The sequence below is a fragment of the Clinocottus analis genome, unplaced genomic scaffold, assembly GCF_023055335.1.
Source record: "Clinocottus analis isolate CAN_PGR_092001 unplaced genomic scaffold, fCliAna1.0.p SCAF_3, whole genome shotgun sequence".
NCBI classification, from domain to species: Eukaryota; Metazoa; Chordata; class Actinopteri; order Perciformes; family Cottidae; genus Clinocottus; species Clinocottus analis.
This window is the reverse complement of record NW_027176042.1, coordinates 13462873-13482573: the sequence shown is the minus strand read 5'-3', so window position 1 is coordinate 13482573 and position 19701 is coordinate 13462873. Positions and strand designations below refer to the sequence as shown.

Here is a 19701-nt window from a genome sequence, read left to right as displayed (position 1 = left end):
AAAGTGTCTGGATATATTCAAGGTCAGACTAACATATGAAATCTTTTATTTATTACATTGTTTAATAAAACAGCAATAATATTTTTTTGCAAACTGGATATAAACTTTGATACAATTTGACATGCCATTAATTTGACACCCTGGATAGTATCAGTTCTACAATAGTGATTATGAAACAGCATTTATGGACAGAACAGATTTTACATGGTTGAATTATTACGGTGAATTTGTCGCAGATATCAGCAGCATTTTTTAATCAGTTAATTCGATTTGAAGAAAAAGACAAAAAAAGAGAGAGAAATGCATCTAAAAGCACTGCTTCAACAGGATGTGAAACAAACTAGTGACACTGGGTTGAGATACAACATATCTGCACTGTATTTCTGACAGCAAGGCGGCAGTTAAAGAAGATTCATTTAGTCATTAATGAAATGTTAACTCATGCTAGATGCATCTTAGTGCACATAAGAGGACATGCATGAGCAATAACATTCATGAAAACAACTTTTTCCTCTCAATTATACTATAACTTCAACATGAAGGCGAACATGATCAGCATTTTTAATTATTAAGTTGCTCTAGTCTTTGTAATTCATGTATCATAAATATTTAGAAAAAGAGGATCCAAAGATTTCTCGCAAGAAACTCAGTTTTTGGTGACAGCAATGTTATCGATGATTGGTCAACAGATTTGGGGTGAGATGAGACAATGTTTTCTGTCACTTAACTGACAAGCAGAGCATTTTTGTTCATTTTCACTGTAAACAGCTCTCAACACTCTGCAGGCCAGATTCCTTCCAGATCTATCCAAAAGTGCCATATTGTGTCCTCAGACGCTCCACGTTCAAACTTGAAGGGAACAAGTACAGAGGCCCTCGTTCTATTTCGGTCTCTGAATCCTTCAGCGGGTTTGTGACAGTTTGTGACTCTGGTCCCCACTGGAGCCTCTCAGGGAGCTCAGCTGGGCAGCAGCCACGGCTCCACAAAGTCCCACTGCTTCCACAGAACGAACAAGAGCAAGGTCAGCAGCACGGTGGCGGCCACCCGGGCTCGGGTCTTCATCAGCGGGGTGATGAAGTTGGCCAAAGTGGAGACGAAAACCAGCAGTACGGCCATGAGCGCCAGGATGACGTTGATGAGTTTGCCCAGCAGAGCGCGAGCATTGGCGTTCTCCACTCCCTCCAACTGGACCACCTGCTGCTGTTGCTGCTGCAGCTCCAGCTTGGTGATGCGAGTCAGGCACGACTCCACCGCCTCCTGTATGCACACACACACAAATATATAGAGTATACAGTGTATTAAAGGCCCTGACAACTCTCAATCAGCTTCTTATCATAAATTAACACATACTTTACTGCCAAAGGTAGAATGTTTTTGGTTATCTCACATGAAATATTTAAATTTTTGACAATTTAATGACAGTGGGTTGTTGGGTTTTTCACAATTCTACTCTTAATTAAGGACAGCTAATAGTATTTAATATTAGAGATGAACACAGTTTTAAGAGTTTAAATGTATGCAAAAATGTATCAGACTTTACCTGAATGTCTCTTGCTCTCTCGTAAGACTGGTAGGCGACTTTTTCCTCCATGCTGGCGAGCTCCTGTTTAAGGTTCGTCATCTCATTCTGGTGTAGCTCCGTTAAGTCATTCAGCTGCTCTTCAAGTCGCTCATACCTGAATATACAGTACCAACACACGCAAGAAGTGTAACTACTCGCAAGCACAACAAAAGTGTAATAATCCGAGGATGAAAATAGTCCCCAACAATTCGCAATGTACTCTGGTTTGAGTAACATTTGTTAAAAACTACAATGTCCAGCTGTAAAAGTGTGGTTGAAAAAAGTATAGAATATTGCCATTGTCTTGTATTTCAAGTGAACTACATGTGAGGATTGTATTGAATACACCAGCGTTAACACTATAAGTCATGTACCTGTATCTTTCTTCTTGCAGGCACTGTGTCATGTAGGAGTAGTCACTCTGCAGCTGACCCTTCATGTCCTCGATGGCGTCCTCCATGTGCGCCTGACTGGCTTTGATCTCCTGCAGGCCCTCAAGAAGAGACTCCCAGGAGCTGTGCATGTGATGGTGGTGGTGGTGTCCATCCAGTCTCGGGCTCCCCATGGTTGGACCCAAAAGTCCCCCTCCTCCTCCTGCACCGCCCGAATTACTGCCTGCAGCGGAGCCGGACGAAGCGCTGGAGCACTCGTCGTCGCTGCCGTACTTTGGGCTGGAGACCAGAGTGGCACTTCCACTCAGCGCACGAGGTGTTGGGGTGTCCTCAGAGTGGCCCCCGACTCCGTCCTCAAGTGAGTCCTTCAGGTGAGCGATGTTATCTGCGCTGCCAAACTTGTTCCTGATGAGACTGGCGAACTCTCTCGGCTTGGAGACCACGGCTGTGTGAGTGAAGGCAGTAACTCCACCTTTGACGCCTTCAACTACTCCACCTCCAAAACCACTTATCCCAGCACGAACATTAGCCCCAACGTCCTTTAATCCCTGCTGCATGTCCCGCAGGACATCCTTAGGCTGCCGGGCCGGTCCATTCTGTAATGAGGGAAGAGGAATGAGGAAGCAGAGAAGTGGAGGATCTCAAAAGGCAGAACAGATTAGCTTAAGGGAGATAACTATAGGGAGATAGATGAGGAGAGCGGGCCCTTTGGAGGATTAAGGTGAGACACATGATGATGCATTGGTTTCGGAGATGAGAATCATCAGTCTATATTTGGACACAACTGTCCTCACAGATATAGTTTAACACTTGTTTGAGTCAGCCTTGAGATAATTATTCAGAAGAGCCATAGCACAAAAACAGCTGCACACAAAGACACCACGTTTGTCCACTGCGCACACGCTTGCTCACCTACCTGCTCTATCTCCTTTAGCTTCTTGTGATAGTGCTCTAGTTTCTTGTGCAAGTGTGCGATGGTCTGTGCTGACTTCTGGTTCTTCTTCTCAAACACCTGCTTGATCCTGGACGCCTGCTGTTTGTCTGCGTTGTGGGCCAACTTCAGGTACTCTGCAACGTTGTCGTCACGGGCCTCCTGCTCAACGCGAATCTGCTCGGTGACCTTCAAGACTTTCTGCTGCAGATGCTCCAAGGCAGCGCGTGTCCGCTGTGGCTCGCCAAGCCCGAAACCCTCTGCACCCCCACAGGCCATGACGCCAGACGCTGACGCTGATGCTGATGTTGATGCTGACGCTGATGCTGCTGCCGGCGCTCCGTCCGCACTGATGTTACTGTCAGAGCCGCCATGGCTGGTGGTGGAGGGTAGGCCTAGAGTTGCCACCTCGCTCTTGTCCAGCTGAGGGGACGAGAGGGCAAGGGGAGGTAATCAGTGGAGGAGAGAGTACTACAATACACAGTGGTGTATTATTGACATGACTTTACTCAAGAAGAAGGAACATCCACATGTATGGGAATCTACACAAGTCAAGTTGAGTACTGAGCACAGTAAAAGGGCCAGTGTCGCATCCTGATTGTAATGATTTGTGCTTTTCTTTTCGAAAAAGCTTTCTTGTCAATCTTAAACAAACTTAAGTGGAATATCCATCTGATGGCGCCAGAACAGCCATACTAAGCTTTGGGTTACTTGTTAGTTTTTGGCCTTACAAAAGTAGTTAGGCTTTCATTTACAATCATTTCTCAATAGTAGCCTAACTAATCAGACACCACATTATAACTAATTATGGGGAAAATACTGTCGACAACGTGTTTAATTCGTACAACTTTATTTTATTTTTTTAAGAATAGCAGGTCACTTAAACGTGCAAAACATACAACTCAAACAAATATGAGGATTCAAGTGTTTAGTTCAAAATGAACAATGAACAGTTATTCATTATGACCTAACTAAGGCAGCTTTTTTTTCTTCTTCAATAAATGCATTTGGAAAATCAACAAATGCTTATAAGCTTAAACTGAGAAAGAAAATACTCCCTTTATTTTTCTCTATGATTATCATTAATTTAAAGAGTTTTTAGGGACTAAACTTATAGGAAAGACTCATACAAATAAATAACCTGTTAATCACTCATAAAATGAGATTTAGTCAATTATGCCTATAATTGATTTGGTGGAGGCATTAGAAAGTACATGGACAGGCCATCACGCATTAATTAGATGATATAATTAGTCTGCTTCCTGCTCTGCACAGCCTCAGAAACTCTGCTTCACCACAAACAAGTTACTTTAAAGCTGTTAATTTAAAAATGCACACGGTATACACGAGGAAGACGAAGATAAAAACACCCTGCATGGTACATGAGGATGATTAAATGTACGTGATAGTTACATGTTAAAGGCTCTATATTGTAAATATTCGTGTGTTATGCTTCATTCCGTCTGAATGCTCAATGAGGGATTTCCCTTGTATGTAGGCTATCATCTATATGTGCATCATGGCAGATGGTGGGATGGTTAATGACCCTCTCTGCCTGACGTCAAAACAGTAATCAGACCCTGCAAACATGGACTCAGACGGACACATGACAACAATAAATCGCTGCTCTAATTTCTTCAGACGGGACGGTGCAGAGGATTTATTTGTCTTTTAATTGCGTGACAGTGAGCTCGTAGCACGCGCTCCTCGTGCTATAATAAATCAGCAAGGCGGGCAGTGTTACCTTATGTATAAACAAAGTAGGTTACAATCACATCGTAATGGATGGAGGGAAACAGATGAGCGCAGTCCCCGGTGGTTTATCATTCCCCGATCTTGTCACAGAAGTGAGATTCGTATGCAGCAGCTATAAGCAATGGCTCACACGAGGAGGGAGGTGCAGTGTCCGGCGGTACATATGGGTGAAAGAACAAACAACAGGAAACAACACGGAGCAGATGGTCAAATCTAACGGGATGAATCCGGCGATGGATCAAAAACAACAACACAAAAGAGCCGTGGAGGTCGGAAGAGAAGGCTGTGATGAGGATGGAGATGATGGATATCTATGGCTTTTTTTTTTAAAAAACAAAAAAAAACAAGAGGACCGGGGCATGCCCGTCTCTTCTTCCTTCGGCAGGAGGACACAGTGTGACATAAGAGACTGCCGATGGATGTCATCACGCGTGGATGCGAACACATGAGGATGAGACACAAGCAGCATAGCAATAAATTAAATTAGAAACGTTACCATACTGCTTTAATCCAATTTTTGCAGTGCCATTGCAAGTCTGTGTTCGAGGCCCATCCTCCTCCTCCTGCCTCCTCCTCCTCCTCCCCCAGAGCTCACCGAGGAGGAGCCCCCCTCCTCAAATATATTTACCCCCAGCCTTTCTATGGCTGACTATCACCTCACTGGATCCTAACGCTCCATTGTTAATGCCATCGATATCTGCAGCCTCTCTCTCTCTCTCTCTCTCTCTCTCTCTCTCTCTCTCTCTCTCTCTCTCTCTCTCTCTCTCTCTCTCTCTAATGCACTGATCTATTCCTCCCTCTTTCTCTCCTTTGTGTCATATGCTCCCTCTGTGTCTCTCTTACCTCTCCCCTGCACGCACTCTCTCTCTCTCTCTCTCTCTCTCTCTCTCTCTCTCTCTCTCTCTCTCTCCCTGTCTAAATGCAAATGCTAGCTGTCCTGGCCTGTAATGGATGTGGGAGCTAAGGGACAGATGATGGAGGGGATGGGCGGGGGATGGGAGAAGCTTAGCGCAGGCGTGCAGGTGCCTCTGTGCCGCTGAGGCCAGAGGAGAGAGGAGAGGAGGGAGGGAGGAGGAAACACAGCAGGGCCGGCTCCGGGCCCTTCATCCCCTAAACCCTCAATACAAACACATGCACCTGGTGTGCGTGCTGATGTGGGGCTGCAGTGATGTGGCGCCAAAGTACACAGTGTCTGCCTGAGCGGTGACTCACTCTCTTAATTTACCTCCTTCACAGAGGAGAAAAGCAAAGTGTTACAACAACAGAAGCCTGTTTGAGCTGCTCAGGGCTGCTTGTATTCGCACAATTTAAAATTTCTCTCTGTGCTGGAATGCGTGTCTGTGGAGTGAAACCATCCACAGAGTGAAGGCCGTCACCGTCTGGGAGGCAAACCTGAATTACATTTCAAAGATGGAGTAAAAAACGTTCATCTGCTGACATGGTGTTGCATCAAAGTGCAGTAGTGGAAGTATTGAGGTGGTTTTACTTTGGGGGAAGTTATCCACTCAAACATAAGTATGTACACAAGCATCATCAGCATACTGATGCATTGTAGTAGATTTTTACTGATGCTGCTGGTTGAACTGGAGCGAATTTAAACTACATTATGTTTAATCTCAAACAAGGTATCGTCTTTTATAAGATAATCATTGGTTTTGTGCATAACTGTTTGCAAGTAAAAGGTATAGTCACTTCAGTAAAGTACAAGAACATAATTGTGTAGTACTTGAGTAAATATACTTAGTACATTTACTCACTGCTCAAGTGGATGTTTAAGATAAAAAAATAACCGTTAAACTATGAATAAACTGCTAAAATGGTGTGTATTATTGGTGTAATACAATATTCAAAACTTAATATTTTTAATTGGTTACCATCCACCACAAATAAAACAAAACATTCACAAGAAGTTTGATTTGAACATTTTATTGGAATTCCCATAATAATTACAAAACAAAAAACAAATTAACACATAACATCTCACAATAAATAAGGATATATCTTTTAATATAAAATAATATGTAGAACCTGCACTAGCATCTACAAACAGAAGTGCGTTCATTGTTTAGGGTAATGCTTTCATTTGCTTAGCTCTGTATTTGCAGCGGTAAACATTTCTAAATTGTCTGTTTGTAAAAATTAGCATCACAGTGACCTTGTTTAAAACCATTCAGATTAACCATAGCAGCAGGATTTACCAAAAATAAATAAGTGTCAAGAACAAAAACTAAATTTGAGGCAGATAATAACACATTGTCTGTTATAATTGCACTATGCTTCCAAATAAAAAAGAATAAAGCTCTTTAGCTTAGTAAAAAACACATTTGCTTCTAAAAACTTTCTCCTGATTGTCCTTTATGGAGCTTCAAACACCGAAACAAATAAAGTACCGTAGAGGCCCTTGAAGCAATACTGCAATGTTATTTTCTCAATATGCTACTTAACAGTGCCGTATTGAACTCTATAGATACATCTCTGATATATGTATATATATATCCATTGATATAAATCAACCTAAATAAAGTGTTTTTAAGTGTTCCAAAGACATGTTGCAACGCTCCTAACCTACAATATCTGGTGCTGTACACGCGTCAGAATCCGGCACTTACGGACATCTGCTTTGAAAATCAATTGACAGACAGCGGATGGAAGGACTCAAAGACATGATGGCACTTCTGTCAATAATAATCGAAAGCAAAGCAACTGTATGACCATGATATTAAAACTCTTCAAGCATTTTCCTATAAGTACATGATTGTAGAAAAAAAGACGGATTGCCCGTCCAAATATATTAAGTATTACACACAGAAAATAACTCCTCGTCCTCGTGATTAAAAAAAAAGAAAAAAACATTGTAAAAAAGTGTTACTGGATTTGAACAAAAGAGCCAAAGGGCTCCATCCATCCTCTACCAGTTTCTATTAATCTGCAATTTTTTTTCACAGCCACTCATTAATGATTACAACCAACATTACATCTGTTTCAAGTGCAGACGGCAATGTGTTCATCCATCATTCCTCCATACGGCTGGAGGTACAGAGTCTCGACGAAGCAGCACTGTGGAATGTACAGTAGGAAATGTCCGACAACACATTGGCATCCCTATGATCCAAATGAGTATAAATCCACTGATTTGAGAGATTACCGTTAATCTCCTCTGCTCAAATGTCCCCTTCTTACCACTGGGAAAAGCCCCAACCGCACTCAGAGTAAATACAGAACCCTAATTAACCGTATAGTTACATGTTACATGATGTATTGCTGAGGTCCATTGTGTTGTTGGATGATTCACTGGGTCCAACGCCTCCGGGTGAGGGACTGTGCAGAGTCTGTGCAGAGAGTGGACTTCCTGAGAGGACTGTGGGTGTGGTTCTCTTGGGATGTTGGCACCTTATCATTCGCCGGATTTGCGTGGCATCCCAACCACTCTTCTTTTAGCCTGATAGAAATCTGTTGAGATAAAGAACCGGAAATTCAACTAATGCAAATCCCCGCGAAATCACAAGTCTACACATTCACACTTGAAATGTCTAAATATGTACCTGTAAGGTTTGTCTGTCTCCTCTTCAGCCCCGTGCTCTCTCGTCTTCCCGGTGTTTCATCCAGGTTCTCCTGGTTGACTGTACATCTCTCTGTTGAACACTGGATGTTCTCTTTCTCCCTCTGTGGTTGCCCAACCCTTCCACCTTCCTCGGGCTTAACAGACGCCTCTGCTGCCCTCTGACCTTCTGCATGTCCCAGACCGAGCACACAGGCTCTGTAAAGCAGTGGCACCTTGGTGTCTGGGATGTCCTCCCACTGGAAATTACTGTTCTCCAGAGGCTTATCTGAGAGGAAGTCAAAGCCCCATCGATGGCAAGCCTCCTCCAGGTCACTCTGCAGGGCGGCCTGGTACTCCATCTGCAGCTGCTCTCCGTCGACCGGGCCGAACAAGTTTCGTCGGGCAGTGCCGGTCCTCAGGATCGGCTTTTGAGTAGCCATCGTTCTACACTGCAGGAAACAGAGGTGGAGATCAGCAGTTGGTTAGAAAAGCTGCTGTTGGACATATTTTCAAAACATAAAAACAGCAAAATGTTTTCACCAATAATTTGATTTTTTTCCTTCTTTTTATATAAAATGTTTCCTAAAAATCCTGAATCAACAAAACCTGAAGCAGAAGTTATCTTCTTTAAGTTTTTAAGTACTTCCTCAATCTAAAAGTATAAATTAGGCTTACCATTTCTCTAATGTATTCTCGAAGTGAACTTCAGAGCATCTCAGACTCGTGTTACTGGGCAGCTCTTTATAAGAGCCTGAGCAGCCAGTGACTCATTGAGCCCTCCTGTGTGAATCACTGGTACATGTCTGGACATAATCTGAGGCAGACATGTCAAGGCAAATCCTGAGCAGAGGCTGTGATGCTGCAGGCCCACAGAGGCGCCACTAGGTGGCAGTGTCGGGTCTTCTACAGACAGCCAGCTCAGCTGAATCTTCAACCCTCAATAAGCAGCTAAGAAGATAGGAGAGGTTAAAGAGTCTTATTTATAAATCAGTCAGTGCTTTCCACATATTGGTATTCAAACAGCACTTGCATACAAAAAATATGTCAAGTATAGGGGTTGATCATGTCACTTTCCTGTAAGAGCTACAGCAAGGAATGAGCTGTGTCCCAGGAGAATAATAAGTCATTATAGTCATCCGGGAAATGCTGGGCAGGATTCTCAGCCCATCCTAATTATCCAGCTACAGCTGTAGGGGAGTAGAGGTCGTTGTAATTATTATAATAAGAATATGAGTTACACTAATGAAGTTCACTGTCGCTAATTAAATAGATTATATTTTATCTGAGAACAGAAATTGCCCCGGTTTCATAAGTACGATGGGTTTTTGAACGTATGAATGACTCACACTGTCAACATTAACAGTAAGACGCACAAATTCCAGTTCGATGGCTACTTTAAAGCCTATCTGACATTTAAACAAAGCAAAAATGACCCCCAAAATGACCCCTGCCAAACTGATTTGATACATATGAATAGAAGTTTGACGGTGTCCTGTCCTGTGACTCAGTCAGTCTCACTCAGTTTAACATCATCTAAAAACAAAACACAGAAATATCAACTTTCAACTCACCGATTAACAGAAACTCATTTACCAAGGATGACTAAAAAACGCTATGGACCTGACAAGATTGATGCAAAACTTTCAGCTTTTCATTAAGGATCACGTGAGGGAAGCAAATGCATCTTTTGTCTGTGTGTTAGACAGTGTTTTAGAATAATTCGTATTAGGACGTTATTATTTATTATATGAATAAATTAATGTGAAACATCTCATTCTCATACTCTCATAAAAGTTCAAATGCCAGGTATCATGCTCACAGATCATGATGAGTGGATGGAAGAGTCTAGCAACAGTTCACTTAATGGGGTCCGATCGCCTCATTGGGCCTTTATTGGACTAGTTGGGTAATAATACACTTTTAGTTAAACAAATGTAAAGACTATTCCACTGTTTGAATGGATAATTACTTCTACTTTGGGCTTCACTGGTCTTTTTCACCGACATATTTCCCAGTAAAGGGGTCTAAACATGTTATAGCAATCGAGTAAATTCTCACTTAAAAAATGTGGTGTGGGAAAATTGTGGGGGGCCCCACTTTTTTTTCCCTTCCTCCACACCCACCTCATCGGGAACGACGTCACAGTGAGAGCCGGGCGAGGCGCAGTGATTGAAGTCAGTGGCGGGAGAGTGATACTACATGTGTGGCGGAGTCTCCGGCAAGGGCTCGGCGGAGGAGAGCCAACAGCGAGATAGACCCTCCCAGTTTACTACACTGCTCCACGTGAGGCCGGCGCTCGTGTCGGTCAGGTACAACTGGGCTGTCACAGGAGCCGGGCTCGCCTCCATCAACATACACACATTAAAATAACTCTGACAAGAAGCCTTTTGAGTGGTACACTAAAAACCGTCAAAACTTATACGTAGATACAAACTCACGCGACGTTAACCCAACGTCACACCAGTAGCCGTTAGTCAAGCAAACGAAGAATTTTCAAGATTGAAAATTATAAAAATGGACAATTTATGAAAACAAATAAAGACTTTATTTCCAGCTATGTAAGCTAACGTTATTCATAACCCGACTGTAAACCGGAGACACGTGTTTCTAGAGATGCTTACAATCCAACTAAACACAAAATCACATCAGCAAATGCTACAAATAGACAGTTTAAACTAACAAGTTAACTTAGCATTACAGTTCAGGGTCATTTACTTACATTCCCAGTCGAAAGCAGTCCAGTACAGCTAAAATCCGTGTGATTCAAACCTGTTGAATGAAGCTGGTCCGTTTATCCGCTTTCTGGTATTCAAACCGTCCTCTCAAACTAATCAAATACTACTAGTACTGTGTAGTATTAGTGTTGGCGTAGTTCTCTCCTTGCTACGTTCTCGAAGTATTCTCACAGACGTCGGCTAACGTCTGTGAGCTGCGGTGGGTGGAGGTCCTTCCTCTCTCGTGCGGGGCGGAGTCGGCTTGTACCCGCACGTGAAACTTGGCCCGGTAAACACATGAGCGCACGTGAGAGTTTGGCTCTGGACTCGAGAGGAAATTCCGATCTCAAGAAACCCAGAAAGAGCCTCTCTCTCTCTGCCTCTAGTGCGCATGTCATGTCCATTGACTGCGTAACAACCCGGATGTGTCTTTGTCAGTAAGGGGAGAAGTAGTCACATCTAACTTATTACTGCTTTATTAATGCTTCGTTTACAGTTCATACACCACAAGTGACGAATAAACCATGGTGGGATGTTTAATTTTGTTTGACCAATAGCACTGTATTGAAGTACAAATAAGGTACTTTGTATGTTACTTTATACTTCTACTATACTATATTTTTTTAGGTAAATATACGTTTTACTCATTTTTTTGTTTTCTTCGCAGATTTAAATTATTAATACAAAATATTTAAATCAACTAATAAATATTACTATAGGTTAAGCTACACAGCGCTATGTAAAGTAATTTAAATTAGCCCCAACTTTACCAGATGCAACATTACATTGTTGTACACATTTCATTTAGCTAAAATCAACAAGTACAATTTCTTCAAGAAATCCAAACTACAATGTGCTATAAGTAAGTGACATTTAAGTTCTACTTTCTTTATTCAAGGTATAGTCGGAAAAGATGTGTTGTTTTTTTTTGTTTGCTGCAGAAGATGTAGAAACTTTCTGCTGTCCTTATGTTAATGGCTAAGTAATTATAATCTATTCTGAAATGGGATGTTCTGCATAACGAGTACTTTTACTTTTGGCACAACATATTTTGATGGTTATAGTTTTGTACTTAAAAAAAGAAAAGAAAAAGCAGGACTTTTACTTGTTTTGCTTTTGTTTTGTTTGTTAGCACGAATGTCGTTTTGGACCGAGGATTTTATTGTTAAATTTCACGTTACATGTTTAATATTTGTCTTTTACCATCTTTGAACCATGTTCACAAATTATCTTGAAATCTTATCCCATGATTAATGTCCTGTTTTAGATCCATAAACCAATCAATAAAAAAACATGATCAAATGTTTTATGTATAAAATTGTACAGGCAGCAAAATAAAGTGCCCCTGTATACTTTTGATATTGTTAAATAATGTTAAAGTTTAAAGAGTTAAGAATTTTGTAAGATTATGACAAGAGAAATAATAAAGTCTTATTGGAGTTTGAGGCTATAGCCAAACTCTTTGTTACAAGTCTCTGAAACGTTTACATTGGTTACATTTTGGACTCAGAGGTTCATTCCAGTCTTCTTGTTGTCCCAGACAAGCTTGTTTATCTCGGGAACAGGTCAACCAGGAAACACCTCCTCATGCTTCCCAAACCCATGAGCTAGTTCCCAGCACCACAACAAGAGCCCCAACTGTAGGATATGGTTTATAAAGGCCCAACGGATCTGACACCACAGTGAGGCCTTTGTTGAGTTGGAGACTGATGGGACATGAGAAGAGATTCAGTGCTGATATGTACGAAAGTTAATGAAGTTTAAAATAAAAGGGAAGATACAATGAACACATACTGTTTGTTGCTCAGCAGCAGCTGTGTGTCTCTACATTTGTACAGTTGAGTAGACCCTTTATTATCCCTCAGCCCAAAGGCAGCTGCAGTGCAACAAGTCTGCGTTACGTTTTTTCATTTTGTGCTTTATCTTATTCAGGCTATTTTGTTTTGCAATGTAAAAAATGTGATAAATGGCACCAAATGAAGCTGACACAATGTAGGGACAGTGGCCACATACCTGTTTATTGAGAGACAAAATCACCTGGCTATTGCAACTTAATTACCTGCCACTAATGTAACTGTAAACACTGGACTTTTTACACTCAAGTTACCTGATGTTTTTACTGTTAAATGATCCCAGAAGTTGCAGACTATTCTCATCAGAACAATTGTGGTAATATGAATTGAGTAATGTATTTGTTTGTATCTAAATAAAAATAAGTTGCCAATCGTGTTGAACTTTGATGTGCAAAAGAGACCAAATTCAAACATAACCGGGATGTGTAAAAAGAGTATTGCACTGTCCAACCACATCCTACTTTTTCAAACAATTTGGACTGTGATGACTCTGGACTTTTTCACAGTGAAACTGAATATTTGAGGCTTTACGGTTGAAAAAATCCTTCACCTTTGATCAGACCGCCAGAGCTCTCCACTAAACACCAGCAATCTTTCCCTTGAAGGAAAAGACCTCACAATGTTTTGGAAATAAAAACAAAGTGTTTTTCCCTCACTTATAACCAAACACACAGTTCTCTCTCTCTCTGTCTCACTCATCTAAAATTAGCTCCAACAAGTGAGTTTCAGTGCAGTCATTAATCATGTGTCACAGCATGTTACTTAACGCCGATTGGAAATACCGCGAGTTTCTTAGTGGATTCCCGCGAATTCCTTCACTGTGAGACTCGTCTCCGTGGTTACAGTGAGTCACCGCTTCTATGGCGTCACCAAGGCTCGAGTACCAAGCGGAAAAGCGCGCGAAAATTGGGTGGGGAACTGGGGACCTTGTACTGTGTGAAACCGAAGAGACCACCATCTCCAAACAGTTGAAGAATGTCTCAACGTGAATGCAAATAGTGCAGGACTTTTTAAGCTTCACTCCCTCACACACACACACACACACACACACACACACACACACACACACACACACACACACACTTATATCCAATGCAAAAATAAATCACGACGTTAATTATGCAAGTATACAAGGCACTCAACAGCACCACCAAATAACGATGTGGATCAGACGAGAAAAAACCCTACTCTGCGTTGAGTTAGCAGTTAAAAAAAATATGACATACATGTCAACAATATAAACTAATATAATGCAGCTCAAACCAAACAAATTGCAGCCTACATCAATGGGCAAGAGAGGAATAAACTAATTTGATGAGAATCCATGACGACTCTCTGCCACTGGCTGTTGTCCCTGTAGGTGTGCAGGGGGGCGTGGCAGAGGGTCGTCAGAAGAGTGGAGACACCTGTGCTAATTGGCAAAAAGGCCCTCTGGTCTCAGCTGGTGCTCTCCCCGAGACACAATTTTGGTTGGTATTCAGGATTACTGAAATACTGACTCCACACACCACTGTTTGTGTTTAAATTTAATAAACCCATTTCTGTTAAACTACTAATCTGTGTGTATGCACCTTCTTCTTTCATGGCAATGCATGATGTTCTCCCGTTATGCTGTGAGATTCTGTAGGAGCGCCCTCTTGTGGATAATAATACAGTAGAATAGCATTTCCTCCAAGAGGAAATAAATATGAACAATTCAGGTCTTTTGTAATCAACCGGTTTCTTTAATTGAGATACCACTTCACATTGTATCAAACAAAAGAAAAATAACTGAAAACTTCAAGAACAAATCTCAATCTTTTTTTTCGAAATCTATGCCAGTTTTGAATTTTGGATGTGGGGATGTTTTAATTACAAACAACCTTTAACTGATGGAAACCTTTAGTGTGATGTAAAGAAGTAGCACATTGAAAAAAAAAACAATCAACTTTACAGACAATCAAAAAGGATAGACTCTTATAAATCATCCCAATCCTTAATACAAAAATGCTGGCATTGAAAAAGAGGAACTACTCACACTATGTCAAACTACACAGTACATTCATTGACAAAAAAAAAAAAAAAAACATACAAGATTAACTGGTGAACTGGAATGCTGGGTGGCACGACTTTCAGGCAAGATGGACTGAGGTGAGGCATCACACCTGTACACACCCACTCAATGTATGTGAAAACATGTAAAGGAGAGGGACACTAAAATGCTTGATTGTTTAAAAAAATAATAATAATTCAACACAAAAACGACGACACGGCCATGTTGAATTTCATCATTTGAAACGGCCAACCTTCCGCTCCCTTTACACCCGGCGGGTGTTCCCCTACTTTCTGTCATTAGACCTGGAGCGGCTGCGGAGAGTGAAAAAAAACAACTGTTAAAGCGAGATAGAATTACAGCCCAAACTACAACTCTCAGCAATAGGAAACAAACCGAGGCAAAGGATGTCTCAGATTGTATGCCGTTTAGCGACGCATGATTGTTACTGGGTCTAGAGAAAACCAAAAGGAACCTACTAATAGTTTCGATAGCGTTATACGACTACACCTCACTTTAAACTGTCAAATATCTGTGAGAACGCAAGACAAAATGCATCTTCAGAGAGCTCAAAATATATCAGTACCTCCTTGATCGCGAAAAGGACCGTGAAGGTTTGTGGTTCCTGTCCCGTGAGAGGGACCTCTCCCTCCTCCGGTCTTTGGAGAAAGACCTGCAAACAGAAAACCACACATTAAGTCAACATTCCTCACCGTTTCTACATACTAATCATGTTTGCCTATTGGGTTGATTTTGAACTTGGTAGTTTTGAATCACGAGTATTTGGATCAATTAGTTAAGTAGATCAATTTTATAATTAGATATATAGTCAAATTTATATAGTTTCTTAATGTAGGCGCCACTAAAGCACTGTTTCTTAGACAACAGCAGGTGATTACAGATATAACCCAAAACTTACCATTTGAGTTATTGCGAGTTGGTTAATTGGAAATAATGAAAGCCAAAACAAATTACGTTTAAAGAAATGATAAGTGAAATGATAGAAAATATAAATTAGAGAATACCGCATGATATTCTCCATGTTACAAAATATAATTATAAAATACCTGAAAGACTTGAGTTTTTAAGTTTAACTGAGACTTCCTGAAATCTGACATACCTGCTTCGACTGCGGCTGAAGCTCCTCTTGCGTGGGGATCTGCACAGGAAAATAAACCAGTGTTAAGAACATACACAGACGCATCAGCCCCTGTAGAGCTTCACACTATCCAAATACTTTTCATACACGGGCCCTCTTCAACTCAGCCCTTTGTCTAATTCAATTACTCTCAACGGAAATAAAACACTTGGGTGTTTTTCCAGGTACACAATTATCTCAATCAGAAAATAGAACTCACTGACAATGAGACCTAGTACATAAAGATGGCAGGTGCTGAAAAATGATCTCACCTATCCCACAGTGCATTGTGCATCTATACATCAAGTGTAAGTTACGTTTAATGTGTTAATTTGGAATGGTAGAGTACGAGGTGTCCTCTGAGCTATGATTAATATACAAGATTTGATCATAGTCTCTTCGCAGATCACAAAATCGAAGAGAGCTCATAAGCAAACTTGCTCTATCAGAACATTTTAATGCTGCACTGTGAACTGGCCGAGTTGTGTGGGGAAAAAAAAAAAACACACATCGAGGCCACCATCTGTATGAAATTGGCCCACTGGACCCAAAGGGAGAACATTAGGAAGTGTAAGCTAATATCAAACTCAAACTACTAGTCCCTAGGAATAAGTCTCGAGAAGCAACCAGGCTAAGATCTGCTAAAACCAACCATACAGCAAAAAAAAAAAAAAAAAAAATTTATATACTTGTAATTTTCTTTTGGGGGTTGAGGAGTTTTGTTTTGTGGGACTTGAAAATTCTGCTCAGAGCCCCAAGACATACCATACAGATGTTTGTCTATAATGAAATTTCTGGAAATGTCAAGTTCCAGATATACGACTCAAATTATTAAAAAAAGAACAACCTTTTCAGACCAGCTGTCTCTTCACTTTCAAAACTGTAATCAGCAGTGTACTGAATGAAGCAGGAAAACTTACTAGTATTTTTGGTTTTCAACAAGCTAGATATGACGAAAGGGAGGCAGACTGCCGGCCGGGTAGGTAGAATTGGCTGAATAGGACTGGCCAGATGCTGCAAGGTGTTTAGGTGGCTGGCAGATGGGGGCTGGCTGTGGCTTTTTTCCTGCTTTAATTGGTTAGCCGAAGGCTGCTGTTGGTAGGTTGTAGACATTTGGGAACGTAATACGCTGATTGGTCGGGAATGTGAGGTGGGCCGCTGCAGTTTGGATTAAGGTTGAAGGAGGAGGAGGTTGAGAACGGCATGCTGAGGAACCAATGGGTTGGTGCAACTTGACGACTGGCCATGCCTTGGTCATGTGACAGCACCAGCCAAGCTGATTGGTGCACGATGGTCAGCAGTCACATGATGCTGAAAGAGGACTAGTTGATTGACTCAGAGGATGGTGAGAGGAGGCATGGTGACGGCTCTGCAACGGGTTTCATTCTTATTAATATAGATGAAAAATAAAAGCATCCTCAAACAAAAGGAAAAAATGCATCACATTTGGCACTTTTATCCCCCCCCCCAAAAATTTTAAACAGATTATACTTTCTGACGAAAATATGTAATCCTATTTCACACAACTATTTGGTAATTTTTCGGACAACTTTTGAGTGTGCAAAATTATATACACTTAAAAAGAATAAGCACCTACAGCAGAGGTTTTACAGGCCAGATTTTAAGATGCATTTGAGATACAAAGGCTGCCCTATATAATCTAGTAAATACCCTTTTCCCCCTGTCCTATTTCATTATTTGGTTATGAAAGTCTATCTGTTTGAGTCCCTACATAAATAATATCAATGAAGATGAAACTACCATAAATGTATACTCAGCAGAAAACACTAGAAATTCCCACACTGGAAAAACATAAGCAACTACCAGGAAATATACTGTGGGTAAGAGAGCGGAATCAGAAAGTCACGAGCAGGAATTAACAACAACATAGAAGATATGCTGTCCTTGCTGGCCACTGTCAGATAATAACATGGGTCACCTTCGTCTGGCTTGTGGGCTACGACGTCTGTTGTCGTCTCTGTCTCGAGGACGTCTGCTCCATGGAGGGGGAGCGCCACGGGTGCGACTGCGCTTCTCGCCATTGGACAACTCTACTCGCACCCGGCAACCACACAACGTCCTATGAAACAAACAGTTATCATTAATCATACAGTATACAGTCCCCCTCCCTCCCAATTTTGGCCACTGCGTGTTAAAAGTATTTAGATCACTCCCTACCTTCCATCGAGCTCACGCACAGCATCAGTCGCATCTCGAGGATCTTCAAATTCTACAAAGGCGAAGCCTGGAGGGTTCCTGGCCACCCAGACACTGCGGAGGGGACCATAGTAGCCGAATGACCTCTCTAACTCAGTCTTGTTTCCATTGTTCCCTAAATTTCCAACGTAGATCTTGCAATCAAGAGGACAGTCACGATGCATGACCGGATCTGAAAAAGAATAAAGAAAGGAAATGAATTATTAATGCAAGAGACACATTGATTATCTCAAATTCCATTTTCTTTACAGCTTAATTAGTTCACAATCTGGTGAGAAAGACAGCAGGACCCAATAGGCCTGCTGCTTTTGCAGCAGATGAAACAGTTTCCTGTTATCTCATGAGAGGAGCATGAACAGGGCCAATGAACAAAGTGAACACGGCTTGTGATGTATAAATCGAGGGTATTAACATATAATACATTATTATCCACTTTAGTGGAGATAGAGAGATAGATAGATCTAGAGAGAGATATGCAACTCAAACACACTTAATGGGAGCAAACAAAAAACAGAATGCCAGTGTGACAACGTTTCCCGTTAGTTACTGACTTAAGAGAAAAGAAGACCATACCACGTGTCCATGTCTCCAACACATTCTTCAAAGTGTCGACACTTGGCCTCGAGAAATTTATTCTTACTTAAGCCTTACAATAAGTAGTATTCATGGGGACGGTATCCAGCTAGTTCAGCTCATACTGACCGCCAAGCACCGTTAGCTTGAAGTACCAGTTAGCTTAGCTACGTTTTTGATTCCTTGGGCGGCTCAACCATACATTGTTCCCCATATACCGCCTTTAAAATACTAATGTTAATGCAATAAACGTGTCATATTCGATATTAGTTTGTGGAGCGGCACCTTGCAGCTAATGCTAGCTAGTGGCTTTATAACGGTAGCTAAAATGGCTGTCGCCATTCCGGGGCCTACTTCTAATACGACAACCTCAGCAGCCCAACAATAACATCCGATTACATTAATACTACGATACGACTTATCGACGCAAATGTGCAATTCTTGAAACGTTTCAGCGCGACAAAATTTTGGAATTTCATTCGAGCATTACCGTTTTCGTTGCAATTCAGAGTTCTGACTATCCGCGTTTCTCTGGCTGGTTTGTTCCTGTCGGTCGTCGATGGAAAATGGCGTGGCGGAACATAGGCGTGTCAGTGTGCGGGCTGCATACAGTCTGCGGTAGGTTCACCGGGCTGGTTATCTCGGGAGGGCGGGGACACATTAAAAAAGGACGTCGCCGCCGGAAATATCTGCGTTATCTGCGTATGGAACGAGGCTGTCTGTGCACTTTACAAGTGCAAATACTTCTCAAATTGGTGCAACTTGACCAGAGGAAATAGAGAAGACAATGTTTGTAGTATCGCTCAAAAGGCAAGATAACCTACAACTCCCAGAATGCACTGGGTTCGTTGCCACAAGCGCCACCCTTAGGCCCATCAGAGTATTTGTGAGTAAACCACAATCGGTGGCATGAACCTCCCTTCTCCCCTCATGTATCACAATTAACGTATAATTGACGCAAATAACTCATATTTCCGACTGCAATAAGATTGTA

General features: G+C 41.6%; 3 protein-coding genes across 7 annotated transcripts; all 3 read right to left on the bottom strand.

Moving 5' to 3' along the window:
* Window positions 1–29: 29 nt before the first annotated feature.
* Window positions 30–5567, bottom strand: tmcc2 (transmembrane and coiled-coil domain family 2). 2 transcript variants are annotated; one of them, XM_068593864.1, is made up of 5 exons: window positions 4629–5567; window positions 2870–3307; window positions 1936–2549; window positions 1541–1676; window positions 30–1257 (listed from the first exon to the last, which is right to left on the bottom strand). In XM_068593864.1, exons 2-5 carry the CDS (start codon window positions 3161–3163, stop codon window positions 958–960), a joined length of 1344 nt encoding a protein of 447 aa, XP_068449965.1. In that variant the 5' UTR covers window positions 3164–3307; window positions 4629–5567; the 3' UTR covers window positions 30–957. The 2 variants fall into 2 exon arrangements, with proteins under 2 accessions (XP_068449965.1, XP_068449964.1); XM_068593863.1 differs by having other exon boundaries at window positions 5136–5567.
* Window positions 5568–6584: 1017 nt separating this feature from the next.
* On the bottom strand, window positions 6585–11247 carry cdkn1a (cyclin dependent kinase inhibitor 1A). 4 transcript variants are annotated; one of them, XM_068593351.1, is made up of 5 exons: window positions 10900–11247; window positions 10304–10522; window positions 8856–9367; window positions 8182–8629; window positions 6585–8089 (listed from the first exon to the last, which is right to left on the bottom strand). In XM_068593351.1, the coding sequence occupies exons 3-5, from the start codon at window positions 8856–8858 to the stop codon at window positions 8034–8036; spliced, it is 507 nt and encodes a 168-aa protein (XP_068449452.1). In that variant the 5' UTR covers window positions 8859–9367; window positions 10304–10522; window positions 10900–11247; the 3' UTR covers window positions 6585–8033. The 4 variants fall into 4 exon arrangements, with proteins under 4 accessions (XP_068449452.1, XP_068449450.1, XP_068449451.1 ...); XM_068593349.1 differs by having other exon boundaries at window positions 8856–10522; XM_068593350.1 differs by lacking the exon at window positions 10304–10522.
* Window positions 11248–14450: 3203 nt separating this feature from the next.
* On the bottom strand, window positions 14451–19495 carry srsf3b (serine and arginine rich splicing factor 3b). The gene is made up of 6 exons (XM_068594426.1): window positions 19198–19495; window positions 18096–18306; window positions 17857–17997; window positions 15900–15938; window positions 15366–15452; window positions 14451–15093 (listed from the first exon to the last, which is right to left on the bottom strand). The coding sequence occupies exons 2-6, from the start codon at window positions 18296–18298 to the stop codon at window positions 15066–15068; spliced, it is 498 nt and encodes a 165-aa protein (XP_068450527.1). The 5' UTR covers window positions 18299–18306; window positions 19198–19495; the 3' UTR covers window positions 14451–15065.
* Window positions 19496–19701: the final 206 nt, after the last annotated feature.

Excerpts from the sequence above, each read along its gene's own strand:
- tmcc2 (XM_068593863.1), bottom strand. Across the intron at positions 1,677-1,935 it reads CTGCAAGAAGAAAGATACAG|GTATGAGCGACTTGAAGAGC; the intron begins GTACATGACTTA and ends CTGTATATTCAG. Across the intron at positions 1,258-1,540 it reads AGAGAGCAAGAGACATTCAG|GAGGCGGTGGAGTCGTGCCT; the intron begins GTAAAGTCTGAT and ends GTGTGCATACAG.
- cdkn1a (XM_068593349.1), bottom strand. Across the intron at positions 8,090-8,181 it reads GAGACAGACAAACCTTACAG|ATTTCTATCAGGCTAAAAGA; the intron begins GTACATATTTAG and ends TTATCTCAACAG.
- srsf3b (XM_068594426.1), bottom strand. The coding sequence starts at position 18,298 with ATGCATCGTGACTGTCCTCTTGATTGCAAGATCTACGTTGGAAATTTA. Across the intron at positions 17,998-18,095 it reads GTGCGTGAGCTCGATGGAAG|GACGTTGTGTGGTTGCCGGG; the intron begins GTAGGGAGTGAT and ends TTTGTTTCATAG. Across the intron at positions 15,453-15,899 it reads TTCAGCCGCAGTCGAAGCAG|GTCTTTCTCCAAAGACCGGA; the intron begins GTATGTCAGATT and ends TTCTGTTTGCAG.